General features: G+C 34.8%; 1 protein-coding gene across 1 annotated transcript in view; it reads right to left on the reverse strand.

Annotated features, from left to right (window-relative positions):
• The window catches only part of BMT2 (base methyltransferase of 25S rRNA 2 homolog), a 93,508-nt gene that overhangs the window by 40,187 nt on the left and 33,315 nt on the right, over positions 1–20,006 (reverse strand). Inside the window, exon 3 of the mRNA XM_030308259.1 lies at positions 15,961–16,131. Coding sequence (XP_030164119.1) covers positions 15,961–16,131 — 171 coding nt within the window. The remainder of the gene's footprint in view (positions 1–15,960; positions 16,132–20,006) is intronic.

Genomic DNA, 20,006 nt, shown 5'->3' on the forward strand with positions numbered 1-20,006 from the left:
TTCTCTTGTGACTTTATGACAGAGTGGATTAATTTACTTGAATTCTGTGAATCCTGTCAAACTAAAGACTTTCCCAGGTTTTCATGTTTGTTTCTACCTTTGAGAATATGTATTCAGATCAACCTAGAGTTAATCTATAATGGTACTGAGATCTTGGGAGAAATAGGCTTTTCCTCTTACCTGGTTCTTACTAAAAAAAATTTTTTTTTAGTATTTATTTTTGAGAGCGAGAGAGACAGAGTGCAAGTGGGCAAGGGGCAGAGAGCAAGGGAGTCACAATCTGAAGCAGGCTCCAGGCTCTGAGCTGTCAGCACAGAGTCCGACGTGGGGCTAAAACTCATGGACCGTGAGACCATGACCTGAGCCAAAGTTGGACACTTAACAGTCTGAGCCACCCAGGCTCTCCAAATGGTTCTTAAAGTAAATAAACATTGCCTAGAAACGCTTAGTGACTGAATGAGGTAGAAAATGTCATTTTGAAATACCTGACTATTCTATACTCACATTTATAGCTTAAAAGTTCTCTGCGGTAACCTTTATCACTGCTACTTCAGACAAAAATTAACACATGTAACTATATCTTTCAAGTCTAAAAACTACTTTGGAAAACTGAGGTGGGCAAGAATCCAAGGTTCTTTGATAACTTACATATTTCAAACAGGTTTCCTTCCACCTGAAGTTCACATTTTCTCTCTCAAGTTCTTAAGGCCATGCTCTTAATTTTAAAATATTCTCCAGAAGTAAAGCAATTACCCTCAAACATTCTACATTAGAATATTAAATAGTTTCCACATTTTTTCTTTCATTTATTCAAATATATACTGAGTATTTATGTGCCAGGTATTTCATGGGTGTCAATGACAAACAAGCCAAAGTTGTTATCCTTAAATTTACACAGCTGGAATACAATTTTGGTAATAGCTATGTAATGAAAATGTTTTACGAATTATTTTCACATATCTTCCTATAAGTACTGCTGAACTGAAGAATGGGAAACATACCCAATAGAATATATAGTACTACATGAAGAATACCACTTCAACAAGGAAATCAGAATTCTGTGCAACACTGTGGCTAATCTAAAAGAGAAGCCGGCTCTGACCGGCAGATCCACAGGTAGGTAGTCTCCCAAGGCCAAGTGAAGCAGAGAATGGAGAGAGCCAGAGAAGGAAGGGAATGAGCTCAAATGGTCAGCCACCTGTGGCTACAACAGCTGCTGCCTGGTGAAACAGAAGAGGTCAAGAAAGGAATGGGTTGAAACCTAAGAAGAAGCAGGCTTTCATACTGATTATAGAATTTCAGCTCTTATTGTATCTCTTTAAATAGCAGCTTCCCCATAAACTTCATGGTAGAAGGTTTAAGAAGCCAAAAGACACTAACCCTATTCTTTCTTCTAGGTCTCAAACAAGAGATCCTGCCCAGACATGAGTACTAGCTATCAGAAGAGTTGTAAAATTCCTTTCTTTGTTTTACAGTTAACAGCAACCTTCAAATTTATCCATACATTTTTCCCCCTCCAAACCATGGCTTTCAAACAATGTTACAATTATACTTTCTCAAAAGAATGAAATTGTAAGTAAAGTAGGGAGACTGTTAATAACACTAAATGAAGGTATCTAAAATCTGGTATTCATGTTTCCCCCCACATATGCCATTGTCAATTAAATCCAATTTATTGCACGTCCATTATTTTAAACATAGTGGGAAAATTAAAATGCCAGTGATAAGGAACTAAGTTATCAGTCTTAGTACAACTGAGACAAAGATAAAATTCATTAAGCCTGCTTAGTGAATTTTTAACCTCTCAATTTTATATCAACTGGATATATAATTGAGAAGCTAAAATTAAACTGTATACTCAATTTTATAATTATTAAAGAACATGTGTAACATATTAGAAATATGTTGTCACTAATTCTGCTTAAAAGCATGAGGTATAATTAAGAATTTTCTTTTTTAAGAGAACAGGAATAAAAACCCTCTTCTAACTGTCCAACTCTTATATGATTTCATTTGACTCATTTTTCAGGAATTCTATATGGATTAAAAAGAACTACCTGTATAAAAGAGGTTATAGGTCTATAGGCATAGTGTCACTTAGTACACTGGGAGTCTAAGTAAAATTAATCTGTTCCACATATTTTTCCTTGCTACTGTAATATGATTTCCATGTGTCAAAACTTGTTTTGAATAATACTCCTGGACGGGAAAATGATAAAACATGGCACAATGATTCTCAAAAGCACAAGATCTTTTTTTCCCTGCACTCAGCAAAAAAGAACTTTGTTTAAATTGAAATGCAAACAAATCCATTAGTTTGACTATTATTAATATTTAAAAGCAAAACTTTGAAAATTATGATTTTGCTGTAAGAACACCTTACACTTGCAAACTAATGCATTTACTATTAAGCAACCATGAGTAACAAATACAAACGTATGCAGTTGAAGAATTAAATGTAAACTAAACCACCTAGTACTTTTACATATTTATCACCTTTAGTATTATGCTATTTTTTTTTTAAATCTTACCTTTATTCTTCTATTTTCCATGTTACCTGGCACAAAGAACTAGAAATACAGTAACACTCAGCATATATTTTTTTGAATGACTAGAAATATACCTGCTCAGGTGTTCTGATTGCTGAGGCCACATGATGTATCACTCCACTGTATTTCTTTGACTTTCACTTATAGATTTTCAGACTGAATGTCTGTGTTCAATTCCAACAGTCTTTCTCTTTTCTGTTTGCTTGTTCTTCTAAGCCATGAAAAAAAATTACCCAATTCTCTCACTTCTTGGGAGAAGTGAAGTCATCAGCTAAGTCATGATGTCCATTTACTTATCTTTTTTGTCTACTGTCTAAATCTATCCCTTCTTACTGTATATTTCTAATGAAGCTATGGTTATATGGTGGGCTCTGTGTTTAATAGGTAGGATCATCATATAGTATATAGTCCAAACTTGGACACTTCTGAAATAAAAGGAAGCACTATTAATAAGCATAAACCAGCACTGTACAAGACAAACCAGGGCACAAGGTCACCCTACTGATAGGCAGGGTAACAAAGTAAAATTTATAGTACAAATTAATGGTCAAACATTCCACCAGTTAAACTATGTCTTAACTGACTTTCCCTTTTATTTAAAAACATTTTTTTAATAATTATTATTTTTTGTGAGACAGAGTGCGAGCAGGGGAGGGGCACAGACAGAGGGAGACACAGAATTGGAAGCAGACTCCAGGCTCTGAGTTGGGGCTCGAATTCACGAACTGTGAGACAATGATCTGAGCTGAAGTCGGAAGCTCAACTGACTGAGCCACCCAGGCACCCCTGACTTTCTCGTTTAATAAGTGAGTATGATTCTTCATTGTCTTGGTTAGATGTCTCCATCTATGTTCAGTATACTCTAGCATGAAATGTATCTAGATTTATCTAAAATCTCTGAAAACTGGTATTATATGTATTGCATCCCTACTAAAAATCTGCATAGGACTATCCTTAATCATGACAGTTACTACAGCAATATTTTGATACTTCCATATCAAAATTCTGTGATGAAGAAGGAGTTATATTTATCAAAATGCAAGTGATTTAATTTTTAAAAAAAGGCAAAACATAAATAGCATCACTCTCCAACACCCCATATAAAATTAGTAAATGTTCTCTGAAGTTTAATACCAAGAAACCAAGTTATCCTAATTAACTAGACAGGATGGCAATAACTAAAGGAAAATCTATTCTCTGAGTATGATTAGTAATTTTAAGACACTAAGGGAAAAAATTATGGACGAGAAAGACTTATATACAAATGATGGGAAATAAGAGCAGAGCCTTTAAGAAAAGTATTTCTTTTGGAGAAGTACTAAACAGGAGGTTATTTATTAAGAAAGTGATCCTTCTAAAGATAAGAAGGAGGTGATGATTAAAGTTGTAGCACTAAAAACATGATTTATTCTTCAACCCACCCAACTACACACATACACACACACACAAACACACACACTTCTCTTCCTTGGCTTTAGCCAAGTGCTACTCTTCTCCATTCCCCAATTTTGTTAATGCTGTTGTATTCACATTAAAAATAAATGCAGTTGAGTTCTTATTTCAGTGATGCAAGATAATAAAAAATTTACTCTGTAGACTTAAGGTACAAAATGTGTATTGTGTCACTTGGGTAGAAATGATCTGAATTTCCCTAAAGATACCCTATTTTAACCCTTCTACTTGCTTTCACGCTTCTCTTAGAGTATCATTACTCTATTATAAACTTCCAATGAACAATCCTCTTAATCAGCATCCTATTGATGGTTATCCTTCTCAATTCTTATGTTCATTGGAGCTTCCTTTTCATTCCTGTTATATGTGAGCATTCCCTAAAGTTCCATAATTAAGGTTTTCCTCTCTTCCCTTTTTACTCTACCATCTTTCTCCAGACTGATTCTGGTGATATTCTGTATACCCAAATGGCACTGTGTCATTCCACCAATCAAAAAAAATCCCAATTGCAGATTAGACTTCTACATCTATTTCCTGATTTCTGAACTCCTTTCTTACCTTTAGATTCACATTTTCAACAATATGCAAGATAATAATAATCAACACGTGCTTGTTGAATTCATTAATTTAATGGAATACTTATTGGGGGCCTAATGTGTGTTTGACACTATGCTAGGAGCTGAGTTATCCACAAAGCAGTGTGGATGTTATTTTCAGAGTTTACAGTGTGGTCTAAGAGGAAAGAAACCATGAACAGAATCAGGGAAATACAATGTGTTAGAGCAGGGGTTTCAAAGTTTTAGTCTCAGAACCCCTTTGCACTCTTAAAATTACTGAAGACCCCAAAGAATCATTGTTAATGTGTGTTATAATTATTGATATTAACCATATTAGAAACTATAGCTGACAATTTTAAAAATTATTCATAAAAATAGCAACAATAAAATCATTTATACTTATTTTTAAAAAAACAACCAATTTCCTAAAAAAATTTAGTGAGAAGTGTTTTCCTTTCCTTTTTTTTACAAGTTTCTAATGTTTGGCTGGAAAGAAAATAGCTGGATCATCATCATGACATCATGGTTTTATTTTAGTATGCAGCAAAAGCACTTTTTGTTTACTTCTCATCACATGGCATGTTAAACAGACGATTTGCAATGACTGCTCAGAAGTTGTTTCATAAAATTCGTAACTTTTACTGCTGCATCAATGACAATCTTTTTTTTTTTTCTTAAAGTTTATTTATTTATTTTTGGGAGAGAGGGTGCAAGCAGGGGAGGGGCACAGAGAATCCCAAGCAGGCTCTGTACTTTTCAGAACAGAGCCTGATGTGGGCTCAATCTCAGGAACCATGAGATCAGGACTTGAGCTGAAGTAAAGAGTCTGACTCTTAACTGACTGAGCCACCCAGGTGCACCCACCCCTCCATGACAGTCTTAAGTGAAAGTGGCCTTTTTTGAAATTGTGAGTGCACAGTAAAGAATACAATGACTATTAATATAGTTTGGTGCCAATGTTTTGATTTGTGCTAAGGTGTCAGCAGTTTTATCCACCATTGCTTTTGGACTGTCAGTACAAATGACCACAGGAAAAAAAGCAAGTATATTAATGTGGAAATACTTTGAATTCACAGCTCTTCCCAAAAAGCCTCAGAGACTCCTAGAGATCCATGGACCATACTTTCAGACCTGCTCTATTAGAGGACTACGTGGCTTTGTTGACGATATCAAGTCAGTCTAGGAGTAAAGGAAGTTCTTCCTGAGAAAGCTGGATGTTTAAGATTGTAAGGGGTGCCTGGGTGGCTCAGATGGTTAAGCATCCGACTTTGGCTCAGGTCACATTTCGTGGTTTTTGAGATTGAGCACCATGTCAATCTCTGTGCTGACAGCTCAGAGCCTGGAGCCTCCTTTGGATTCTGTGTGTGTGTCCCTCTCTCAGCCCCTCCCCCCTTGTGCTCTGTATCTGTCTCTCAAAAAAAAAAAAAAATAAATAAATGTTAAAAAAAAATTTAAGAAAAAAATACTATAAGAATAAACAGTAAATTATTCAGGTGATAGGCATGAATGAAGGGTTGTGAGACAATTTCTAGGCGGAAGGAATAACAACAGGGCAGGAGCTGGAACTCTACATGAATAAAAGGGAGATTGCTATTATTTAGTTGTAGAGTTAAAAAGAAAAAGTACTGAGAAATGAGGGAGATAAAAGTCAATCAAGAAGGATTTTTTATGTCACAATAGCAGTTTGAACTTTATCTCAAGGGAAAAGGGAAATCACTGAAAAATTTTAAGTAAGAGAGTTGGTATTATCAGATTTGTGTTTTTCAACACAATTCTCATGTTGTACTGTGGAGAATGGATTGGAATAAAACTGCAAGTAGGAGACTACTGCAGTAACCCTGCTAAGAGATGATGGTAGAGATAAGAGGCCGACATAATATTGAGAGCTGAGATACTGAGAGTATCTAAGATACTTAGAACTGAGAGTAAGACTTGGTGACTAACTACATGTGGGAAGTCAGAGAAGGGAAGGAGTCAAGAACACATCTTAAAGTTTCTGGCTTGGGCATACAGATACGTTTAATGAAACAGTGGGCACTGGAAGAGGAACAGATTTTGGTGGTTCAGAGAGCAGGAAAGGGGAGAAAACTAGCTCAGTCATGGTATCTCACAGGCACAAACACAGAGATGTCTAGTATGTAACTAGATATATGAAGTTCAGGTAAGAGATCTGAAGTGGAGATACAGATTTGGAATCATCGGCATACATATGTTAACCAAAGCTATGGGAGTAAATTAAGCTTTCATGGCAGGATATGCTAAGTGTGGAGAGCCCCAGGACCAGCACTTAAGAGACAGGCAGAGAAAGTGAATGTATTGCTTGCTAAGAGAAAGGCACAAGTAAATGCACTGAGAAGATGACATGTTCTTACAGCACATGAATTAAGACGAAAACTAAGTTTATTTATTTTGAAAGAGACAGAGAGAGAGAGAGAATCGTAAGTAGGCTCCATGCTGTCAGCCCAGAGCCTGATGCAGAGCTCAAACTCACAAACTGTGAGTTCATGACCTTAGTCGAAATCAAGAGTTGGACACCACCTCCTGAGCAACCCAGGCACCCATGAAGTCTTCATTTTTGAAAGATAACATTGCAGTGATAAGGAGAAGTTATATGGAAGAAGTTGATTGTCAATAACCACCAAATTACCATTAAGACTCATAAGTACATGACAGCACATGCCTCTGACACTCCCATAAAATGAGTAACATTCATTGATATTTGTTTCAGGAAGGGTTTTAGGTAATTCATTAGAAAATAGTAATTTGCTAGTTAAAAAATGAAAACTCCATTTCCTAAATTATCTTTCTTAAATTTCACATGTAAATCTCATTAGCTTTATATATTTTTATTAGATCACATTAGATTCAATTCCAGTTACTAAAATAATAACTTGTTTTAGATAGATGCTAATGTTTAATAGCTGAAAACACACAGTATACAGAACTACATTAAGAATCTTATAAACTAAGGTTAACAGAAAAAATTTGTTTTGAATGCTGTATGTTTTAGTAAGGAAGGAAGCACATTTACTTTAAGAATCTCTCCAGACAGAATTTATTTTGATAGAAAACATTTTGTAGTCATCATTTTATTTTACATACAGTCAGGTTATAGAATTCTAGATCATGGTATTCTCATGATGATTTGTCAACTGAACTATTATCCAAATTATGTTTTGAATTGATATAATCCTCACTACTTTCATTCTCAACATCTAGCACTTTGGATCATTATCTGAAAGCTCAGAGCTTTGGGGATTTTATACATAGCTCTTCCCACTTTTTTTTCAAATAGCTATAAGATTATAGACTATTATTTTTATAAAGAAAAGGAGACCCAGGATTGTTAGATATTTTCTCAAGTTTATTCTCTGAGCCAGTGCTAAAATTGGGAAAGGAGCTATCTTTCTGACTTTTTAGAAAGAAGCAACTGATAAGCATGGGTTATTTACAGTCAGCTTATTCATAATCTTCAAGATACATTATTCTAAACCAAGAACATCTATGGAGGAAAACTTTATAATTTGGAATTGGTAATACACATTGTTTCCATAGAAACAGCTCAGAAACACTATAATATACATGGCTTTAAATGGGACTTGATAATATTACTAAAACTCCAGATCTGATATGTATAATCATAATTTTGCTCTATTAATATTTCAGTAAAATAATGAATTTTATTTTCAGGTTCAAATTTGTAATTGTATACGTACTTTGATATGTAATACATTTCAAACTAAAAGCAAAACACTATTAAAAACCACAAATGAAACACTTAAAATTTTTAATTTATGTACTGAATTACATTCAGAAGACATTTAACTTCCTCCTTTACCACTATAAAACCTTTTACTTACTAAAATAACCTTCAATATTAAAAAGCCCAGGGATACCTGGGTGGCACCATTGGTTAACTGTCCAGCTCTTGATTTTGGCTCAGGTCTTGATCTCATGGTTTGTGAGATGGAGCCTCACGTCAGGCTCCGTGTTGACAGTGTGGAGCCTGCTTGTGATGCTCTCTCTCACTCTCTCTCTCTGCCCCTCCCTGCTCTCTCTCTCGTTCTCAAAATAAACATTTAAAAAAATTAAAAATAAAAAGCTCAAGAAAATAAACTAAGTGAATGGAAAAACTGAGTAGAAACTAACACTTAAGGGAAAAAAAAAGAATATCAAAACGGTATTCAAAATCACTATTTAATTGTGATAAACTGAACTCCCCAAACCAGTATTAATAGATCTAATTAGGTCTTCTTTAGTATTATATTCCCTCTGTCACAAACCTTTTAAGAATATGTCCAGTTTCTTACCTCCTAAGGCAGAATAGAGATAAGGCGTATAGTAAGATTCTTGGTTTTGGAGCAATCATTTAATAGTCTTTACAGTCTTTCCTTTCACTCAGTGACACCACCTTTTCCATCCCGCTTTCCACCAGTTAACAAAGTTCCAAGTAGATAATTATACAAACGTGATTGTACTGTTCTAAATATGTCCTTTCTTCCTTCTTTTCCTTTCACCCATAAAACATGTTAAGTCCCTACTCCAATAACTAAATATCAAGTTACTGAGTAGTGAAAAGAGATCATACAAATTGATAAATACTTCAGATTTACTTGAGCAAGTAAATGACATAAACAGTAATTCTCAAAAAAAGAAACAAAGACATGGTCCTACAGATGGCCCCAGCTGCTAAGAAACGCAGAGTCAAAACTATGGTCCTATGTACAGCAAGGGTAATGGACATAAATGGCAGAGGAGTTTCTTCTCTCATACTGACTAGTTGGTAATGGCTTTTTAAGTGCTGTGTGAAAAAGATTCTGAGGCCAAGTATAGGATCTGTAGGAAAGATCTACTTAGCTTCATCTATCATGGATTTTGGAAAGTATAATGGCAGCATGTGTGCCATGTTTCTGCTATGTCAAATACTAGAATGTCATGGAGTGAATGTTATTTTCCTGATTTAATATGACTTTCTTTTATTTTGTAAATTTCCTTTCCCTGGTGTTTTATTTTATGTATCTGTTAGAAATGCATATTAACACAATGGGATGTCATTTTATTCCATCACATTAATAGAGAATTAAAAAAATAAAAATACTCCATGCTAATAAGTCTTGGCAACACAGACACTCATACTGCCAGAAGTAATGGATTTAGTATTATTTTTCTGGAAAGTCATTCAGTAATATGTACAACCACCTTGAGTCACTTGTACTCTTAACCCAGCAATTCATTCCCGGGAATTCATCCCCAAAGCATAACAATTTAAGCACAAAAAGATGCTTAATTCTGAGATAAAATGTAAGAAAGAAAACCTAAATGTTCAACAAAAGGATAATGTATATAAAGCAAGATTCTTTATACCATATTAGCCTTCAAAAAAGGGCATTTGAGTTCTTACAAAGTCTACATTATTGAGCCCTCTTGGTTTCTTTCCTTTGAGCAATAAAGTAGTACTGAAGAAAAACCATCTCAAAACGACTTCACACAATGTAACTTCACATAAAACCAAGCTACATTATGGGGGGGGGGGGGCAAAAAATTTAGTACAGATTTCGTAATTATACACCGAAATAGTTTTACAATTTTATTTTATTTTTTTTAATTTTTTTTTTCAACGTTTATTTATTTTTGGGACAGAGAGAGACAGAGCATGAACGGGGGAGGGGCAGAGAGAGAGGGAGACACAGAATCGGAAACAGGCTCCAGGCTCTGAGCCATCAGCCCAGAGCCCGACGCGGGGCTCGAACTCACGGACCGCGAGATCGTGACCTGGCTGAAGTCGGACGCTTAACCGACTGCGCCACCCAGGCGCCCCTAGTTTTACAATTTTAATTGGTAGATGTTTTCTTATAAAGATCATATTAAAAAGCAACATCATCAACTAGAGGAGTTCTCCAGTTTCCTTCTCACCTTAGGTTTGTTTCCATTACAAGCCAACTAAAGCATAACTTAGCCCCCAAATACAGATAATAATACAGTCAATATTTAATCATGTTTTATACAGTCAGTCAGGAACACGTCAGTTTCACTTCAGAACGGATAATAGGAAATTTGGTTCAACATCTTAAACTACATTCTGCCAGCCTCACAGCATGAATTAGGAAGTGTTCCTTCTGATTCTACCTTCTGGAACAGACAGAAGAGAAGTGGTATCAGTTTTTTCCTTAAATGTTTGGTAGATTTCACCAGTGAAACTAACTGGGCCTTGTGCTCTGTGTTTTGGAAGGCTGTTCATTATTGATTCAACTTCTTTAATACATATACAGACTTATTCCGATTATCTATTTCCCCTTGTGTGAGTTTTGGTAGACTGTGTCTTTCAAGGAATTGGTCCATTTTATCTAAATTATCAAATCTGTGGGCACAGGTTATTCATAATATTCATAATATTATCCTTTTACTGTCCATGAGATCAGTAGTGATGGCTGCTCTTTTATTTCTGATATTAGTAATTTGTGTTTCTCCTTCTTGTTTTTCTTGGTTAGCTTGGTCTGAGGTTTATCAATTTTATTAATGTTCAAAGAAACCAGCTTTCAGTTTCACTGATTTTCTCAACCACTTTCCTATTCTCAATTTCACTGACTTCTGCTGTAATTTTCTTTACCTCTGCTTACTTTGGATCTATTTTGTTCTTGTTTTGCTAGTTTCCTGAGGTAGAAACTTAGAGAACTGATTTTAATCTTTTTCAAAAAAATAAATGTACTCAATACTATAAATTTCCCTCCAAGCCCCGCTTTCACCACATGCCATGAATTTGCTAGGATGCATTTTCATTTTCATTTGGTGTACAATATTTTGAAATTTTCTAATTTCTAATTAGAAATGTGTTATTTATCAATGTTTTGGTATTTTCTGGCTCTCTTTCTGCTACTACAGTCTGAGAAAATACTTTCCATGATGGTCTACCTTTTAAAATTTGTTAAGGTGTTTTATGGCCCAGAATATGGTCTATTTGATGAATGTTCTCAAAAAATATAAATACTTTTAAAAGGCAGCAAAGTAAGTACTTATTTTGTATCAATTACAAGTATATATGTACAAGATAAAAGACAGTTGGGACATAGCTACCTTAGGAGGAATGGGTGTTAACTGGGACTTGGGATAAAATTTCCAGCAATCACATTATATCCAGATTAAAAAGGTATCACATCTCAAATTTGAGATATAGAGGACTTAAAACGGGGCTCTAGCAGTAACAAACATTTGGTTTTCATGAAATATAAGTACAAAAAAACAGGTATTTTTGCTACATTAGTCCTTGTTATCTGCACCTAGAAATCACAATGATCTGAATACATATTTTGAGATGAGACTGAGAAAAAGATAACCCTTACTATCTAAACTTGCTTTCCAAAGTCAGAAGCCAAATAGATTTGGATGGTAAAGGATGTGTATCTTTCCATATAGTAATAACTATAAATAAATAAACATTTGACTTTTGAATATTTCATCTACCTGTCTGAGAGAAAGAAAGAAAAAGAGAGAGGAGAGGAAAGGTGATGAGACGAGACTATGATTCATTCTGGGAAAACAGAGTATTATTTTGTATTCAGAATCACTTTATATTTGGACATATACAGTGGCAGATTTTTGTGTGAAACATAATGCAGAATGAGTGTTTTAATAGCATAGGAAGAGCAGTTTGCAAAATTCTTTATACTACATGGTCTCTATTGTGTAAAAAACAATGTCTATGAAAAAGACTGGAAAGAAATGTGCCTAAATGTAACTGGGATTGAGCAATAATTTTTCTACATCTATAACATTCATTACATGCAAATTTACATGTGATCTTATTTCATTTGTAGTTAAGAGAAATATTAAGTAGGGACTTTAATATAATAAGTACTTTAATAGAGTTATTTATAAAGAAGGTTTAATATTAGTACCGAAGAGTATCAATTCTGGGAAGTTCAAGTTAAATTCAGGAAGGGGAGATGCTTCAAATATAGCCTAATATAATAGAGCAATAGTTTATCAGAAAGCGGATACACTGTACTTGCAACCAGAAATTGAGACCAAGCATGTACCACGAGGGGAATTTAAACAGTTCCATATGACTAGAATAAAGGCTGCAAAAATGGTAAGAGAAGCAGGAAGAGTAATGTCTACATACACATATTGGGGCCAGATGGTATATAACAGAGTTCAGAGTTTTTAGAATAAAGAAAGTCTAAGCCTAGTCATGCTAGTTAACTCATTTCAATGTTTAATTTCAATACTAAGTAAATCCTGACGTGTAACAATCATATTTGGATACTTTCTTTAAAATACTTAAAACCAAACTAATTTCTCTCCATTAAAATTAAACCAGAGACAGGAATTTCTGGACTTTGCCAGGGTAGAGCTGGCAAATCTACTCCTCAAGAAACAACTATAAAACTGGACACAATCATCAAAAACAACCATTTTGGGACTCAAACAAAGGCAAACCAGTTGGAGAATGTTTATTCGTGAGAACCAACTGATCCTAGGTTAAGAACAATGAGGATTTGTGGTGCTCTTGCCTGAAACCACTCTTCTCACCCTCACCCCTTGCTCAGCTGGTGTGGAAGTTCTTCAAGAATAGGGCTGGCTGTGAAAAAGAGCAGCTTCACAGCTGGAAGGAGCTAACTTTATTGGAACAAAGGGTAAAAAACCCACACAGAGCACCGTCAGTAAAAGTAGAAAACAAACAGAAAGTCAGCAGGTATGCTAGCCTCAGGTTGCAGTTTTGGTTGGGCTGAGCTGCAGACTGGAGAACTTGTCAGAAATTTAACCCACAAAATCCTGGAAATGAGAAAGGCATAGAGGTGCTAGGTAAGGTCTCCACATAGTCTTGACTGACCTGGAGGCTAAGTGAACATGCACAGGAGACCCAAGAGGGTCTGATGGAAAATAAATGGTGAGGCACACTTGAAAACTGCCTAAGTGTTAAAAGCACGCCCCAATCAACACACATCCACTGGGAGAGGGTGGAGGAGGCCTAACTGGCTTGAGGCACTGGAGTATAACCTGTGCTATCACTGATCACTAAGCTAAGCAGACAGACTCTAGGAAACCAGCCTAAAAAATAAAAATAACAATACTAGGCAAACTGCAAGGAAATCAGATCCCACAGATTCAGCCCAGGCAAACTAGTAAAAAACTACCACCACCACTACTGCCACCCCCTCCTTGAGGGAAAATCCAAACCAAGAGTTTCCACAATATATTATCAAAAATATATTGGGTGGTTTTTAACAAAAAATTACTAGATATACAAAGAAAAACAGGAAAGTGTGGTCCATGCTCAAGAAAAACAGCATTAAATAAAAAATGACTGAGTGAGCTCAAATGCTGGAGCAAAGTCTTCAAATTGGCTATTATAAAAATGTTCCAAGAATTAAAAGAAAACATGTTAAAAGAGTTAAAGGAAAATATGCTGACAGTGACTCAACAAATAAGGAAATCTCAACAGTAAAACAGAGACTATAAAAAAAGAACCATATAGTGGGGCGGCTGTGTAGCTCAGTCAGTAAAGCATCCAACTCTTAATCTCAGGATCATGAGGTCAAGCCCCACATTGGGCATGGAGCCTACTTATTTAAAAAAAAAAAAAAAAAGAACCATACAGAAATTCTAGGATTGATATGTTCTATATGTACCTGTCTTTGATAGCAGTATAACTATATATTTTTTTTACAATGTCATCATTTTAAAAATATTCAAGAATGTTCATAACACCTGAGTTGCAGGATGTTTAGTAAGTCACTAAGCTTTGTAAGCTTTATAGTAATCTTTGAAAAGAAGATGCTTCATCCTTTCCTACTGAACTAATCAAAAGTATGTTAAATTTTAAATAAAACTGCTTATAGTATTTTCAACATTATGTAAAATCAAAGTAACCAGCGGTAATGCTATGTTTGATATCTACTACATATTTAAATGGTTAAGAGGTTGATTTAATTTTATTTTCATGGTTAGCTTTCAGTGTCTATCAAAAATGTTTCTAGAATTATTCAAGTTCAGTATTTTCAAGAAATTAATAAAGTATTACTTGATACTACAAATCTGTTCTGGTACTAAGGTGTATAAATAATTTTAATACTACTAATAATTAATTGGATTACAATACTTGTGTGTGTGTATATTATATATACATATATGTATATTTAATCATAAAAAAGAATGAAATTCTGCCATTTGTTATAACATGGATGGACCCTGAGGCCATTTGGCTAAGTGAAATAAGTCAGGGACAGAAAGACAAATACTGTATGATCTGATTTATATATGGAATCTAAGAAAAACCAAATCCATAGAAACAGAGATGTGACTGGTAGTCAGAAATGGCAGTAGGGGGTGGGGTAGAGAAATTGAGTTAAAGATACAAACTTCCAGTTATAAGAAGTTAAGGGGATGTAAGGTACAACATGATGATTATAGTTAACAACACTGTACTATATATTTCAAAGGTGCCAAGAGAATGAATCTTAAAAGTTCTCATCACAGTCAGAGAAAGACAAAAATCATATGACTTCACTTATATGAGGACTTTGAGATAAAACAGATGAACATAAGGGAAGGGAAATAAAAATAATATAAACACAGGGAGGGGAACAAAACAGAAGAGACTCATAAATATGGAGAACAAACTGAGGGTTATGGGAGGGATTGTGGGAGGGGGGATGGGCTAAATGGGTGAGGGGCACTAAGGAATCTACTCCTGAAATCATTGTTGCACTATATGCTAACTAACTTGAATGTAAATTTAAAAAAATAAAAAAATAAAACAAGTAAACAAAAAGAATTTAAAAAGTTCTCATCACAAGAAAAAAATTGTAACTGTGAGGTGATGGATGTTAACCAAACTTGTAATCATTTCAAAATATTTACACATATCAAATCATGTTGTATACCTTAAACTTACACAATGTTATAGCTCAATTAAACTGGAAACATATTCATGTATTTATTAAATAAAATTTGTACCTATGCACACATAAACTACTGGCAGGCAAATTTTCACATCAACAATAGAATAATGGCAATTGGTTCCATTAATAATCTTCCATTATTCCTTGTGATTTTTCAGTTAAGAGACAGCCACTTTAAATTAAACATAGTTTAAAATGGATGTTGCTGTTTTGATTCTTTTATTACCATAAGAGTAATTATTACAACATTTAAGAAACAATTCTTTCTTATGTTTCCTGAACACAATCTCCTATAGAACCATTAGTTCTCCTGATATCCCTTAAAATTTTATGCTAGTTTTCTACCTACTAATATTATAAATCTGCATTTTTCAGCCTAATCTATTATCAGGGGAGCAAGCAAACAGCCCACTACTTTTTGTAAATCATTACACTATTTTACATTATTAATAGAGCTATCCAGGATGACGTTAGTAATTGAAATAGAAAAACTGTACTTACTCAGTTATAAATTCAGGGTTTGTAAAGCTGAGGTTGGTTAAATGACCTTCAAGTTTAGAAGACTCATGTGTACTTAAGGCTGGAGTGGTCTTAGTGGCAAGTACAGCTCTTTTTTCATCCTTTTCAAGTGCTTTTCTCTTTCCACCATTTTGGAAATATTCTCTGCATACACTACAAAGCAAAATGAAGTTATATTTTAAAATACTAGGCAGGAATATAAAATAAAATGGAAAAACATTAGCCTTTATTATTCAAAACGGGAAACTTTCAATTACAAATTCTTACTGTGAAAACGTCACACAGAGGTAAGTTTGAGTACCTGTAGCATTGCACATACAATAAAGCATAATCACAGATTATATTTAACAAGTAAAAAGTATGTTTTCAAGGGTACAGATGTGCCTATATGTTTTGCTGAACTGCATTCTTAACTAAAACTTAAGTTCCTCTAGAAAATCTTAGGTAACTCTGCTATTCAGTGACAGCATACAAAAAGACCAGTCGTTACAGTTAATTCTGAGCCAGGTCTGCTGGTAGCAGACAGATACCCCAATAGTTGTTTCTTAGATCCCTGTTGGTTTATGAAAACTAAGTGAGGATGTCAACATATTAAGAATTATTGATATTCTTATTTGCTCTGAGGGAAGGAAATACAAATCTAGTTCAGGTAAAAATGGTACTGTATCATATAGGTAAACATTTACAGAACAGAAGTTTGAACATTAAGGTGGTTTTTGTAACACCTGGAAATTATTCTTATCCATCAAGAGACCGTTCCTGTTTGTCTGAATTCTTACAGTAGTAAAATGCAGATTTTTTGAAGATGTTTCATTTTAAGCTCATATAGTTTAGAACAGATCAGTTGCCATCCAGCACCAGAAACTGATGACTGACATAATCTTATAAACAATTTTCTTCAAACTGAATACAATTTTAGAGTAGTAGGACACCATGCCTGGGTATATAACAGGAAAAACTAACATAAACCATAGAATCAACTCAAATATTTATTAGCTATTAAAGCCAGGAATCTTAAGGTAAAGAAAGGCTAACAAGACCTAGTTCAGGCCCTTGAGCTTACAATGTGATAGCTTACATGTGAAAACAATAAATGATACAATTACCAAGCTACTTGAAGGAGGAGGGAATCTAAACAAATTTTCTTTTTAGATTCTTACAACACATTATTAGTACATATAGCTCATACTTTGAACAAAGCTAAACTATTTTTCTCCATAGACTCTGCTTGGTGAATTTCCAGAAACATATGGCAAGAGAAGAATTGAAGAATTAATTTAAAACTGGTTTCTGCGGGGCGCCTGTGTGGCTCAGTCGGTTAAGCGGCTGACTTCAGCTCAGGTCATGATCTCATGGTCCGTGAGTTCGAGCCCCACGTCGGGCTCTATGCTGACAGCTCAGAGGCTGGAGCCTGTTTCAGATTCTATGTCTCCCTCTCTCTGACCCTCCCCCGTTCATGCTCTGTCTCTGTCTCAAAAATAAATAAACGTTAAAAAAAAAATTTTAAACTGATTTCTGCAAGTGGAACTATGATCTAAGGGAACAATGCCCATCTCTCCTCATACTTACAGTATGCTATTAGTTCAACTTCACTTTTTCTTAGTAATTACTATTAAGACTTCTTAAAAAAAATATTTCTTTAATTTTCCTATGTAGATTTAGTTTTAATTCTTATATATAGGAGTTGAAACCCATTCTTTATAAATCAATTATTTATTAAGTATTAAGAATACAGAGCCCCCATGTGCCAGGCACATCTGTGATGAGAAAACAAATTGGAGAAGGGATTGCTGCTCTCAAGGAGCTCAGATTAGTGAATAAGACAACAACTATACAATAATAAAGAAAATACAACTGATAAAGATAATATACAGCTGATAACCCAATCAGAGTCAGTAATATATGCTGACTTTAGAAATATAAGTAGGAATAATCAAGGAAGAATGCTAGGTGGGAGGTGAGTGCTTTTCTGGCAGAATAGCATGAGCAAAGGCACAGTAGATAAACACAGCAAGGATCCTGCAGAGATGGACATCCATTCAAGATATGTGAAACGTAAGGTGCTGAGAAGAAAACCGATGGATGGACTCACAGGTAAAAAGATCCTGAGGCCAACACAAATATAGTGGGGAAAGGTGGCTAGGTGACACTGGACTGATAAGCAAGCCTCAGATCCCACAAGACTCCAAGGCCAATGTAAAGATGTGGTATTTAGAAATCTAATCTAATGACAGTAGTTTAGTGATTTCCTGGGGCTGGGGCTAATTACAAAAGTGTACAAAAAGTAAATGCCACCAAAAAGGAGAGCCTTGAAAAGATATTGCTTCTGGGGGAGAAAGGAGGCACTTTGAAAAAATGGAGGTATCTCTGGAGGTTTGGTGATAAAAGGAAAAAAATTAAGCAATTAAGGATAATGAGCCTACTGAGATGTTATAAACTATATACTAAAAAATGTTAAGTCAGACCAAAAGAGGACAATATATATTAAAGGCACTTTACTTTTGTATTTGTGGCAATCAAACAAGGTTCTTCAGAATTAAAGAACCAAGTAAGCCACCCAAACCCCTACAGACACTCCAACAGAATAGACAAACCCATAAAATAAATGCTCAATGAATACAAAAACCAAACAAGGTTCTAATAGAAGGGAAGAGAAAAACAATTAAAACCAGTGGATGAAAATTATCAAAAACATAGACTCAAAAACAGCTATAAAAGAGAAAAAAACTGTAACATTTTGGTATTAATTATATATAATAAAGCAAGTGCAGATATGAAAGAACATTTCAAATTTGAAATTAAAAAGCTGAGAACAAAAAGGAATGAATAATGGAGAGATATTCCATGAAAATAGATAGGAAGATGCAATATTGCCACAATGTCAGTTCTTCCCAAACTGATCTATAGAGTCTGTACAATCCCAATGAAAATCAAGCCAAATTATTTGGTGGAGACCAACAAACTAATTCTAAAGTTTATATGGAGAGGCAAAAGACCCAAATAGCCAACACATTTCTGAAGAAAAACAAAAGTGGAGGACTGACCACTATTGGACTTACTTTATATAGAGGATCAGAACAGGGTGGTGCTGGTGACAGAATAGACAACTAGACACATGGAACAAAACATCCCAGTAGACCCACACAGATATACTCAAATGATTTTTCAATAAAAGAGCAAAGGCAATATAATGGAGTAAAGATGGTCTTTTCACCAAATGGTGCTGGAACGACAACTACATACCAGAAAAATGAACCTAAACAGACATCACACCTTTCACAACACTTAAAATGGATTATAGACATAAATGTAAAACACGAAACTATAAAACTCTTGGAGAGTTTTATAAACTTCCTAGGAGAAAATCTAGGTGACCTTGGGCTTGGCAATGACTCTTTGGATGCAACACCAAAGTCAAGATCCATCAAAGAAAGAATTGAGAAGCTGGACTTAATTACAATAAAAAAATGCTCTGCAAAAGAGAATGGGAGAGAATGAGAAGAGAATGAGAAGACAGACATGGACTGGGAGAAATATTTGCAAAAGAATTATCTGATGAAGGAACTGTTATCTGAAATATACAAAGAATTCTGAAAACTTAATGGAAAACAAACAACCCAGTTTAAAAATGGGCAAAAGAAATGGATAACTCACCAAAGAAGATATACAGACAGCAAATAAGCTTATGGAATATGCTCCAGGTCATGTATCATTAGGGAAATGCAAATTAAAATAGCAACACGACACTACTACACACTAATAACATCAACACTACCAACTGCTGGTGAACATGTGGAGCAACAAGAACTCTTCATTCATTGTTGGTGGGAATACAAAATGATAAAATCACTTTGGAGACAATTTGGCCGTTTCCTACAAAATTAACTCTACTTTTACCATACAATCCAGCAATCACACTCCTTGGTATTTGTGCGCGCGTGCGCACACACACACAAATAAAAACTCACTTCAACACAAAAGCCTGCACATGGATGCTTACAGCAGTTTTAGTCATAACTGCCAATATT

Source organism: Lynx canadensis, chromosome A2 (genome assembly GCF_007474595.2).
Source record: "Lynx canadensis isolate LIC74 chromosome A2, mLynCan4.pri.v2, whole genome shotgun sequence".
Taxonomy (NCBI): Eukaryota; Metazoa; Chordata; class Mammalia; order Carnivora; family Felidae; genus Lynx; species Lynx canadensis.